Source organism: Lutra lutra, chromosome 18 (genome assembly GCF_902655055.1).
Source record: "Lutra lutra chromosome 18, mLutLut1.2, whole genome shotgun sequence".
Lineage (NCBI taxonomy): Eukaryota > Metazoa > Chordata > Mammalia > Carnivora > Mustelidae > Lutra > Lutra lutra.
Window position 1 is genome coordinate 16,737,681 of NC_062295.1, and position 13,495 is coordinate 16,751,175.

At 36.6% G+C, this 13,495-nt stretch overlaps 1 protein-coding gene across 1 annotated transcript in view; it reads left to right on the forward strand.

The window, feature by feature from the left end:
• The window catches only part of LOC125090549 (phospholipid-transporting ATPase ABCA3-like), a 196,657-nt gene that overhangs the window by 137,565 nt on the left and 45,597 nt on the right, over window positions 1–13,495 (forward strand). The window contains exons 20-22 of the mRNA XM_047713324.1: window positions 5,446–5,692; window positions 5,833–6,037; window positions 6,950–7,169. Coding sequence (XP_047569280.1) covers window positions 5,446–5,692; window positions 5,833–6,037; window positions 6,950–7,169 — 672 coding nt within the window. The remainder of the gene's footprint in view (window positions 1–5,445; window positions 5,693–5,832; window positions 6,038–6,949; window positions 7,170–13,495) is intronic.

A 13,495-nucleotide genomic window follows, 5' to 3' on the forward strand; every position in this document is an offset into this window, starting at 1 on the left:
AAAACTAGTATTACACTGTTAACTAGCAGCAATTTAAATAAAAACTTTAAAAAATCAAATAACCCTTGTATGACCTTGAACTTACAGGGCAATCATCTGTTCAGTGAGAGAAATCTTCAGCTGTAAACTCCTCAGATTTAGTCAGGAATTGACACCAGTCACTGGACAAGGATTGTTGGCAAAATACTACTCATTAAACTTGCTAAACATAGAAAATTAAAAGATTTCTGGTAACCTAAAGCACTAAACCCCAGCTGTAGCCGAGAATTGTCAAGAGGCAGAGAAACTCTGGAAGGAGTAAATCAGTTTGCCTATATAAACACTGACCTCATTTTGGAAAAGAAAAACAAGGACAATGTATATTTTCAGAAAAAAAGAGCATCCAAACCATGCAAGGTTTATTACAAAAGTAATGAGATAGCATCCACAGAATGCCAAATTCTATAACAACCACACAGAAAGTGTACAGCTGGGAGCTCAAGTCTAGGAGAAATACATCCAGCTAGAACAAACCTCACCAAGTATTATACTTTGAAAGCAGCTGACCTAGAAATTTTCATGAGGGATAACACACAAACCAATGATGTCTAACAGAAGACTCCAGATCTGTTAAAAGTATCAGGTGGTTATCAATGCCATATGATGGTCCAGTTCAATTGACATCATAGCCTTGAGTCTTCGAAGTGAAAGAACATAGTTGAAGTGTAACAAATAACCCAGTCATATGGTACATCTTAAATGCAGAATTCTCCTAGGCGCTCAGTGAACACTTAAAAGGTTCCTGTCTTAACTCAAAAAATTGGAAACCTGATGATGGTTTGTTTAGCTCCCTTTTCTTTCCCCTCTTATGGAAAGAGGAACTGGGACTGTGATGAGCAGAATGGAGCAAAAAAGAAGAGAAGATGAAAAAGAGAAAAAACTTAAATTCATATATGTATACACACTCATCCATGAACCATTCAGAGATGTGTGCTAACATCCTTTGTGCAACCACTCTTTTCATAGCCCTCTCAGGGCAGGCTTATTCTATCCACTGCTTACATATGTTCCATATTTCCTCCCTATAATGTTCAATTGCTATCTCAACTGTTCTGTCCATAGTTCATTATTTTAACTTTTGGACAGCAAACATGTTTGGGAAGGAGGGATGTTTGGCCCAATTGTTTGGCCCATCTTATTAAGTACTTTTATCTCTCCCAATAAAAGTCCCACAGCAATTCACACACACGTGCGCACGCACACACACACACACACACACACACACACACACACACACACAAAGTAGAAAAAGAAGGAAAACTTCCAATTCATTTTATGACTCCAGCATTACCCAATACCAAAACCAGATAAAGACACCACTAAAAAGGAGTACAGGCCAATATTACTGATTATCACAGATGCAGAAATCCTCATCAAAGCACTAGCAAACTGAATCCAACAATACACTAAAAAAAAAAAAAAATTACCATGATAAAGTGGGATCTGTTTCTGGGTTGCACGGGTGGTTTAATATTCATAAATCAATCACTATGGTACATCACATAAGTTGGAGAAAAGATAAGAACCTTATGATCATTTCAATACATGCAAAAATAAAAAGCATTTGACAAAATACAACATCCATTCATGATAAAAACCTCAAGAAAATAAGTTTAGAGGGAACTTACCTCAACATAATAAAGCCCATATGTGAAAAATGCATAGCTAACATCATGTTAGTGGGGTAAAACTGGGAGCTTTTCTCCTAAGGTCAGGAAAAGTGATGTCCACTCTCACCACTTTTATGCAACATAGTACTGGAAGTCCTAGCCACAGAAGTCAAACAATGAAAAGAAATAAAAGACAAATACCATGTGATTTCACTCATTTGTGGAATTTAAGAAACAAAACAAGCAAATAGAAAAAAGTAACAAAGAAATTGAGAAACAGACTTAATTATAGAGAAAAATTTATGGTTACACAAGAGGAGTAGAGTATGGGGGATGGATTAAATAGGTAATGGTGATTAAGGAGTATACTTATTATGATGAGCACTGGTTGGTGTATGGAAGTATTGAATTACTATATTGCACATTTGAAACTAATATTACACTGTATGTTAACTAACTGGAGTTAAAAATAAAAACTCAAAAAATTTTTAAAAATTAGGAAAAGCATGATAAATTGACAGTTCACCAGAGGGGTTCAACAACAGACTTGAATTGTCAGAAAAACATATCAGCTATATTGAAGGTAGGTCAGTAGGGATCAGTAAAGGTTATCTTTCTGTGGGACAGAAAGAAGAAAAATGGGGTAGGGGGTGGACAGAGCTTCTGATAACTGTGGAACAATAGCAAGCATTCCAATATATACATAATGGGAGACTAGAAGGTGAGGAGAATGATAAAAGGACAAAAAAATAATAATTTGAAGAAATAATGGCTGAAAACTTCTCAAATTTGAGAAAAAAACATTAATCTTTACATTCAAGAAGCTCAATAAGTTCTAAGTATGATTGACTCAAAAATGTCTACACTTAGACACATTATAATCAAACTAGTGAATACCAAAGAAAGAGAACATCTTAAAAGCAGAAGAGAGATGATTTATTAGGGGATTATCAATAATATTAACAGCTGACTTTTTGTCAGAAACCACAGGGATGGCCAGAAGACAGTGGAATGACAAAAAGTGCTGAAAGAAAGAATTGTCAGGGCGCCTGGGTGGCTTAATCAGGTTCATGATCCTGGAGTCCCGGGCTCAAGTCCCTCATTGGGCTCCCTGCTCAGCAGGGGGTCTCCTTCTCCTACTGACCTTCCCCTTCTCATAGTCTCTCTCATTCGCTCTCTCTCAAATAAATAAATCTTTCTTTAAAAAAAGAGAGAAATATATAGATTTCAACAAAAAAGAAAAAAAAAGAATTGTCAGCCAAGAATATTATACCCAGCACATTTCTCCCTCAAAATGAAGAAATATGGACATTCCCAGATAAACAAAGACCAGGTGAATTCATCACCATTAGACCTTCCTTATAAGAAATATTAAAGGGATTTCTTCATACTGAAATAAAAGGACACTAGACAGTAACTTCAACCTATACAAAGAAATAAGAGCTCTGGCAAGGATAGTTACATAAATATGAAAAATGTATAAACATATATATTAACTCCTTTTTTCTAACTTAAAAGACAATTACATAAAATAGTTAAAAAATGTGTTAATGGGCTTATAATGTATAAAAGTATAACTTATGATAATAGCACAAAGGGGGGAAGAGGGAAGGGAAATATGTGGAGCAAAATTTTTGTACACTATCAGAAGTACATTGGTGTCTATCTGAGCTAATAAAATTAGGATTTATTTTGTAGTCCCCAGAGCAACCACTGGGAAAATAAACTTTAAAAAAACAGTAAAACATAAAATTTAAAATAGTAAAAAAAAAAAACCAAAAAAAAAAAACCAGTAAAACAACAACAAAGGCCCTTAACTGGTACAGTACAAAATAGGTTTGACATTAAATAGCAATAGTAGGGAAATAACAAAAAAAGAGGTATAAGATATGTAGCAATATTTTGGCTAATTGAACATAATTAAAAGAAAAAAAGTGCAAAGGAAAGAAAATAGCAAAATGGCAGATATAAATCCTAGCATACAGTAATTATGTTTAATGTAAATGGAGCAAACACTCCAATAAAAAGGCAGAACTTTTCAAACTGGAATTTTTAAAATCCAGCTTAGGTAAAGTGGACACAATCCTATAGGGGAAAACACAAATTACCACAACTCATAATAGCACTAAAAAGAATAAGACTGGAGGCTCCTGGGTGGCTCAGTTGGTGAAGCATCTGCCTTCAGCTTAGGCCATGATCTCAGGGTTCTGTGATCAGGCCCCTTGTCAGGCCTGCTTTTCCTTCTCCCTCTGCCTCTTCTCCCTCTGCCCCTCCATCCCCACTCATTCTCTCTTTCTCTCTCAATCTCAAATAAATTAATAAAATCTTTTTTTTAAAGAATAAGACTGAATATTACTAGGATAGCAATATTCTTTACAATAAAGTTTAACAGACTTTTGTCTTAAAAATAGTCAGAATTCAGAATGCCTGGGTGGTTCAGTTGGTTAAGCAGCTGCCTTCGGCTCAGTTCATGATCCCAGAGTCCTGGGATCGAGTCCCACATCAGGCTCCTTGCTCAGCAGGGAGCCTGATTCTCCCTCTGCCTCAGCCTGCCACTCTGCCTGCCTGTGCTCGCTCTCACTTGGCTCTCTCTCTGACAAATAAATAAATAAAATCTTTAAAAAAAATAGTCAGAATTCAACTTTGTGATTTATACATAAAATATACAAAAAACGCCACAATTTGTGGTTAAGGCAATGAAAACACAGAAAAAATTAGAATTACTCTCTCCAAAGTGATAAACTATAGATTCAGTGCAATTTTTTCTTTTTATTTTTATTAACATATAATGTATTAGTTGCCCCAGGGGTAGAGGTCTGTGAGTCATCAGGCTTACACATTTCATAGCACTCACCATAGCACATACCCTCCCCAATGTCCATAACCCAGCCAGCCTCTCCTTAACCCCCCCACCCCTCAGCAACTTTCAGTTTGTTTTGTGAGATTAAGAGTCTCTTATGGTTTGTCTCCCTTTAATCAAAATACCAAAAGACTTTTTGCAGAAATGGCAAGCCAATTCTAAAATGTGTATGAAAATGCAAATGACCTAGAGTAACCAAAATAACTTTGAGAAAAGAATAAGCCATGTTTGTTTTATTTTTTCCCTGTACAAACAAATTTATTAAACCAATTGGTAGTACTATAACTATAGAAGTCAAGATGCATTTTTTATTCAAAATTAGATTCACTTTAATAGTAAACAGTGTCTCCAACAAAATACATATGTATGCTACATTTTGAACATAAGTCATCATAAATCTCTCCCTGAAATAGTGTTTCCAGGTTTTTAGAATTAGTAGACACTATCTAGAATAGGTTTAGATTAACAAAAATGTTGAACGGATAATACAGAAAGTTTCCATATCCCAACCCTCCAGTTTCCCCTATTAATAACAACTGACATGAGTGTAGTACATTTCTTTAAATGAATGAAACAACATTGATACTTTTATTAACTGAAAGTCCACAGTTTACATTAAAATTTTTTGTGCTTTGACATTCTATGAGTATTGACAAATGTGTAATGTCAAACATCTCCATGTCTGTTTTAGACAAGAATAGAACAAGACATTCTTAGTAATTTACTGTTTTTCAAGTTATAGTCTATGTGGTGAGATTATTATACGGATTAGTGATGGAGTGGAATTCTTGAGGAGAAACAAAGATTTGAAATAACCATTGTGGGCAGCTAGAAAGGGGAGAGATACAAGGAAAAATATTTTTTTTCCTCTCCAACTTAAGTAGTAGGTGATTTATTACATGTTGACTTACTGATCAATTTCTTCCTTTATCCTAGGTAAGGTAACAAAACATATAATGGAAAACAAAGAGTTTCGTGACTTCTCCATTATTGCACTTTCCATTGAGGTTGAAAAAAACAAAATGATACTTACTATTTTGTTCAATAATGAGGCATACCATTCAGCTGCAACATCCTTGGCAGTGTTAGACAACGTTCTTTTTATGTCACTTTCTGGCCTCAATGCTTCCATCAGTGCCTCCAACAAGCCTCAACCTCTCCCACTTCATGGTCATATCATAATGTATGTAAGACTTTCCTTTTACTGTAATTGATCCTTAATATATCCCTTGCTGTCTGGCCATATGCATTTAAAAATAGATATTAAATCATCATTTTCTACTTATATTTCATAATTTCTTTCATTTATTTCATCCTCTGTAGACCTACAAATGGATTACAAATAGTAGTATGTTTGGCTTTTGGCATGGCTGTTGTGGTTGGTAACTTTGGCCTTCAGACAGTGATGGAGAGAACCACTAGAGCAAAACACATCCAGTTTGTGAGTGGGGTATCTGTACTTACGTATTGGCTCTCTGCTTTTCTGTGGGATCTCATCTGCTTCTGCATTCTCTGCTGCTTACTACTGGTGAGTGTTACTGATGTTGCATGAAGGCTTATTGTCCTTTGTCAACCTAGGAAATTCCTATTCAATAATTTGTATCCTAAAATAAAACTTGTAAAGAAATTTGAAACTACTTTGGCTTATTATGCCAGAGAATATATTGTGGAAACCTCATTATGGAAATGTTCTCCTTCATATTTTTTTTAACTGGAGAAAACACATTTCTCTGAAAAGTCTCTCTTGAATTATCTTCCCATGTAACTGTTCAGCATGTCCCAGCCTGTCCCAAAACCCCTGGCTGGGTCTTCAAAACAGAGATAGTTTTTACTCAGAGATCCAATTTTAGATCCTGAGGATATGCTATAAAGAGCAAGCAAGGATGGTATAACCTCGTTTAATGTAATGATTTTGCTCATTGGTGAACTTTGCAACTTCTTTTGTTTTGATGCATATTTGAAGGTGAGGGAGAGAGAAAGCTATATAGTTTCAAGGGGGTGAACACATGAATAAAAGAGGTAAATTTCTGGGGCACCTGGGTAGCCCATCAGTTAAGCTGATCTGCCTTCAGCTCAGATCATGGTCTCTGGATCTTGGGATGGAGCCCTGACTCCAGCTCCCTGCTCAGTGGGGAACCTGCTTCTCCCTCTCCCTCTGCCCCTCCGCACCCCCACTCTTGCTCATGTGTACTCTCTCTCATATAGTCTTTTTTAAAAAACAGATAAAGTTTCTTTATGTAAAAGAGGTGCTGGGGAAGAAATAGTTTACTTCAGGCTCATAAGCTAAGGCTTTTCTTTTTTTAATGGGTTAAGTGATTGAAGTAATGAATAGTTTTATCTTCTAATGAAGGCAGGGCTTGCTGTTTTTTCTAGGTTTTCTGGCTTGACTTATTGCACACTGTCCTTCACCTTGCACTTAACTCTGCACTCTGTGTCTCAGGGAGTGTTCAAATACTGCGGATTGGATGCATTTGTTGCAAATTACAACTTTCTGGACACAATGATGATCTTTATGCTGTATGGTTGGTCTGTTGTACCTCTCATGTATCTTGGAAGCTTCCTGTTTTCTAGTAGTACTGCTGCCTACATCAAGCTCACCCTCTTTAACTACTTTTCAACTATTTTCAGTATCAGCATTTATGTCATAAGACAACAATATGGTAAGGACTTCACAAAATTTTCCCTTTCTTCAAGAAATGCATTAAATAAATCAGGATGAAAGAGCTTGAGGATAAAAATATTAATTGCTAAACACTTACTTTCCAGGAATCTAAAAATCTGTGCTTTTGGAAATTTGGGTATATGAGAGATAGAGTTTGAATGAGAGAAAGAGGGAGAGAAGAAATGGGGAAGAGAAAGGAAGGAAGAAAAAGAGATAATTTAAGTCTTTAAGGGATCTGGACTCAATATCACTCTAGCCTCATGAAAGAAAGAAAAGAGAAAGAGGTTGCGAGTATGCTGATCCCACCCACCCCTCCCTCCACTTAGAAAATGTTTCTTTAGTTTTTATCATAATTAGTACTTTGGAGCAAGGTGTGGAGATGAGAGTGGAAGATTTTCTGGTATGACTCTTCCCTAATTTAATGAAGCACAAAATCTTTATCCTCCTAAGGAGAATTTTCTTCAGAAGGAAATAATAAATTATGCAAGGAATGTAGTCATCATTAAACCAGTTTATTCCTTTAAGGCCTGAGAGGAATTTCCCATATTCCTTCTCTGATTATGAAATTTAAAGAAAGGCAGACTCCACTGGAGATTATCAGAAATAGGATTTGTTTGTTTTTAGAAGATTCTAATTTCTTGTAAACAGGAATTTTGAACTGTATTCATCCATTCAACCCTGCCTTAAGTGGCAGAACCCCACCAAAAGAGGCTTCCAGACTCATTCCCTAATTTTATACCTTGGCCTTCCACAAAATGAAATTTAGTGAATGAACCAGAAATAGCTTTTTTATTCTTTTGCACAGCTCTCCAAAGAGTAGTAGTATTCCATATGGGGAAGACTTGAGCTCATTCTCTGAAAAGTACTACTGTCAATCACTTTTATAACCTATAGATTCTACCAGTAGTCTGCCCTATTAAAAAAAATCTTTTACCCATTCTGTCTTGCATGAATTTCATTTCTAAATGTTTCCTCTACTAGTAACTTAAACCTTTGGACTCTTGCACCAAGATCAACTTGAAATTTTCCCTGACACCAGGTGGAACTGAAGTCTATTTCTCCTAGCAGGTTGTCCACCTACCTCCCCTTCCACAAACCCTCAATGTGTTTTCCAGAGTTGAGAGTCTCTCTGGTTTTTCTCCCTCTCTGATTTCTTCCCATTCAGTTTTTCCTCCCTTTCCATTTGGTCCTCTGCCCAATTTCTTATATTCCACATATAAGTAAAACCACATGATAATTGTCATTCTCTGATTGACTTATTTCACTTAGCACAATACCCTCCAGTTCCATCCATGTCGAAGTAAATGGTAGGTATTCATCCTTTCTGTTGGCTGAGTAATATTCCATTGTATATATAAGCCACATCTTCTTTATCCATTCATCCGTTGAAGGACATCTTGGCTCCTTCCACACTTTTATCTATTGTGGACATTGCTGCTATGAACATTAGGATGCAGGTGCCCCTTCATTTCACTAAATCTGTATCTATGGGATAAATACCCAGGAGTACAATTGGTGGGTCATAAACTCTATTTTTAACTTCTGGAGGAACCTCCATACTGTTCTCTAGTGTGGCTGTACTGGATTGCATTCCCTCTTTTGCCACATCCTCACCAACATTTGCTGTTCTCTGTGTTATTAATTTTAGCCATTCTAACTGATGTAAGGTGATATCTCATTGTGGATTTGATTTGTATTTCCCTGATGACAAGTGATGTGGAGCATTTTTTCATGTGTCTGTTGCCATTTGTATGTCTTTGGAGAAATGTCTGTTCATATCTTCTGCCTATTCCTTGACTGGATTATTTGTTTTTTGGGTGTTGAGTTTGAGAAGTTCTTTATAGATTTTGGATACAAGCCCTTTATCTGCAATGTTGTTTGCAAATATCTTCTCCCATTCATGGGTTGCCTTTTAGCTTTGTTCACTGTTTCCTTGTTGTGCAGAAGTTTTTATCTTGATGAGGTCCAAATAGTTCAGTTTTGTTTTTGCTTCATTTGTCTTTGGAGGTGAGTCTTGAAAGAAGTTGCTGCAGCCAAGTTAGAAGACATTGCTGCCTGTGTCTTCCTCTAGGATTCTGATAGATTCCTGTCTCACATTGAGGTCTTTCATTCATTTAGAGTTTATCTCTGTTTATGGTGTAAGAAAATAGTCCAGCTTCATTCTTCTGTATATAGCTGTCTAATTTCCCCCAGCACCATTTATTGAAGAGACTGTCTTTTTTCCATCAGATAGTCTTTCCTGCTTTGTCAAGGATTAGTTGATCATAGAGTTGAGGGTCCATTTCTGGGCTCTCTGTTCTGTTCCATTGATTATGTGTCTGTTTTTGTGCCAATACATGGCTATCACATCACAACTTTGTAATAAGCTTGAAGTTAGGGATTGTGATGCCCCTAGTTTTGGTTTTCTTTTCAACATTCCCTTGGCAATTCAGGGTCTTTTTCTGTTTCCCTACAAATTTTAGGATTGTTTGTTCCAGCTCTGTGAAAAATGTCAATGGTATTTTGATAGGGATGGCATTGAAAGTGTAGGTTGCTCTAGGAAGCATAGACTTTTTCACAATGTTTATTCTTCCAATTCATGAACATGGAATGTTTTTCCATCTTTTTGTGTCTTCCTCAATTTCTTTCATAAGTGTTCTGTAGTTTTTAGAGTATAGATCCTTTACCTCTTTGGTTAGGTTTATTCCTAGGTATCTTATAGACTTTGGTGCTATTATAAAAGGAGTTGATTCCTTAATTTCCCTTTCTGCAGTTACATTGTTAGTGCATAGAAATGCAGCTGATTTCTGTGCATTGATTTTGTATCCTGCCACCTTGCTGAGTTGCTGTTTGTGTTCTACAAAAATTTAGTGGTGTCTTTTGGGTTTTCCACATGGAGTATCATGTCATCTGTGAAGAATGAGTTTTACTTCCTCTTTGCCAATTTGAATGCCTTTTATTTCTTTTTTTCGTCTGGTTGCTGAAGCTAGGATTTCTGATACTATGTTGAACAGCAGTAGTGAGAGTGGGCATCCCTGTCATGTTTCTGACCTTAAGAGAAAAGCTCTCAGTTTTTTCCCATTGAGAATGATATTCACTGTGGGCTTTTCATAGACAGTTTTTATGATATTGAGGTATGTTCCCTCTATCTCTAGACTTTGAAGAGTTTTAATCAAGAAAGGATGGTGTATTTTGTCAAATGCTTTTTCTGCATCAATTGAGAAGATCATATGGTTCTTGTCTTTTCTTTTATTAATGTGCTCCAGCATGTCGATTGATTTGCAAATGTTGCACCACCTTTGCATCCCAGGAATAAATGCCACTTGGTCATGGTGAATAATCTTTTTATTATTTTTCTTAACTTAAAAAAAATCCTTATAATGTAGTGTCAGATCCTATTGGCTCTTGGTGAGAATTTTGGCATCCATGTTCATCACGGTTATTGGTGTGTAATTCTCCTTTTGGATGGGGTCTTTTTCTGGTTTGGGATCAAGGTAATGCTGGCCTCATAGAAAGAGTTTGGAAGTTTTCTATTTTTTTTTTGAATAGAAAATCCATTTCTATTTTTTGAAACAGCTTCAGTAGAATAGGTATTATTTATTCTTTAAATGGTAGAATTTCCCTGGGAAGCAATCTGGCACTGAACTCTTGTTTTTTGGGAGGTTTTTGATTACTGATTCAATTTCCTTGCTGGTTATTGGTCTGTTCAGATTCTCTATTTCTTCCAGTTTCAGTTGGCAGTTTATAAATTTCTAGAAATGCATCCATTTCTTCCAGATTGCCTAATTTTTTGGCATATAGTTGCTCATAATATGTTCTTAAAATTGTTGGCATTTCTTTGATGTTGGTCATGATCCCTCCCTTTTCATTTATGATTTTATTAATTTGAGTCCTTTCTCTTTTCTTTTGGATAAGTTTGGCTACAGGTTTATTGATCTTATTAATTCTTTGAAAGAACCACCTTCTAGTTTTGTTTATCTATTCTGTTCTTCTGGTTTCTATTTCATTGATTTCTGCTCTAAACTTTATTATTCCTTTTCTCCTGTTTGGTTTAGGTCTTATTTGTTGTTCTTTCTCCAGATCCTTTAGGTATAAAGTTAGCTTGTGTATTTGGGATTTTTCTAATTTTTTCAGAGGCTTGTATAGCAATGTATTTCCTTCTTAGGACTGCCTTTGCTGTATCCAAAAGGTTTTGAACAGATGTATTTTCATTCTCATTAGTTTTCATGAATTTTTAAAATTCTTCTTTAATTTCCTGGTTGACCCATTAATTCTTTAGTATGATGCTCTTTAGCCTTTATGTATTTGAGTTCTTTCCAAATTTCCTCTTGTGTTTGAGCTCCAGTTTCAAAGAATTGTGGTCTGAAAATATTCAGGTAATAATCCCATTCTTTTGATATCAGTTAAAACCTGGTTTGTGACCCAGTATGTGATCTATTCCGGAGAAAGTTCCATGTGCACCCAAAAAGAGTGAATATTCTGTTGTTTTAGGATGGAATGTTTGTATATATCTCTGAAATCCACCTGGGTTAGTGCGTCATTCAAAGTGCTTGTTTCTTTGTTGATCTGCTTAGAAGATCTGTCAGTTGTTCTGAGTGTGATAATGAGGTCCCCTACTATTAATGTATTATTATTAATGTGTTTCTTTACTTTGGTTATTAATTGGTTTATATAGTTGCCTGCTCCCATGTTGAGGGCACAAATATTTACAATTGTTAGATCTTCTCCCAGGGGATGGCTGAGTGTCACCCTACTGTCCTTTCCTGGGCCACTGCCCTGAGAGCTGTTGCCTGGTCATGGGTCCACCCATTTGCGGCTCCCCTCCGCCATGAGATGGCAGATGGTCTGCACATTCCAGTCCATTTCAGGGTCCTCAGGCAGAAAGCAGTCACCCAATAGGTCTGGCTTGTGGTATATGGCGACCAAAGCTGAGACCCCTCCCTCCTGGGCTCACTGACCATAACCAGTCTCCCAGTTCCACTGCTTGAGCACTCTATTGGCTCAGGCTCCCCTGTTAGTTCTGTCACTCCTGGAATCCTGAGACCACATGGACCTACCTAAAATTCTGCCCTTTTCATCTCCTGAGCCCCCTTCAGGCAGGGATGTCTCTCACTAGAGCAGTTTTCTAAGGGTTCTGATTTTGCCCTCTGGGGCTGTATCACTTTCTGGTAGCCAACTTATGGAGGGTCACTCCCCCCTCCATTTATCTTGCAATATCTCCCCTCAGATTCATGTATCTGCACCTCCTACCTTGCAAAAAGCAAACACTTTTCTACTCATAGAGTTCCAGGTATATTTTCATATATCTCAGGCTGAATTCATGGGTGTTCAGAATGGTTTGATAATTATCCCGCTAAGATGAAATGAGGTCCCCTAGACTTCTACCATCTTGCATCCTCCTAAAAATAAAATAAAATCTTTTTAAAAAATAAAATTTGTCTGCAAGAGATACTGAGCTTAGAAAATCAATTCCATTCCCATAGTTGAAAAAAAAAATCTGATTACCATTCTATCCTTGTTGTTTGTTGTGGTACTGTTTCCTATCTTCTTTCTAATAGTTAAGTTCTCCCACCAGTCTTCTCCTTTCTAGGATCCCATTATTCCCACTGATACCAAGGAAAGCAAATTCCATTGCAACGTACGTTACCATCATCTTCACCTTATAGAAGACAATCAACACAGAGCTCTTCAATAATATTTATTTTTACCTTTTACTGAAGTATAGCTTGCATAAAGTGCAGAGACCATAAATGCACAGCTTGAAATTTTTTCACAAAGTGGCATAGTAGTGAAACATCCCTCTTCCCAGCCAGCATTTCCCATGGGTCTAGACCAACCAGAAGCCAGGAAGCAAAGAAGTCCCTTGACCTAGTTTACACAGATAATCTTCCCAGGACAGAAAATGAAATGGAGAAGGGTAGAGTACTGGTTTGAAGGGACAAACAGAAGAAATGTGACACAGAGACTATTGGATTTGGCAATGAGAAATTCAGTGTAGACTTCTATGTTCAGAAGGATGAAGGAATGAAAACTGTGAATTGCCCTCTCACTTAAAACACAATATACATTGGATTAAAAATTGTTGGGGTTTTTATTGGCAAGCATTTCTATCTTTTTGTTTCAGTTGTAGAATTTAGTTATGAATCACTTTCATACAAAAACCAGTGCCCTCCTTAATACCCATCACCCATTTAGCCCATACTCCCGGCCCACCTCCCCTCCAACAACCCTCAGTGTGTTCTATATAATTAAGAGTCTGTTTTATGGTTTGCGTCTCTCTTTCCCTCCCATGTTCATCTGTTTCATTTCTTAAATTCTTTCTTAAATTCCACACGAGTAAAATCA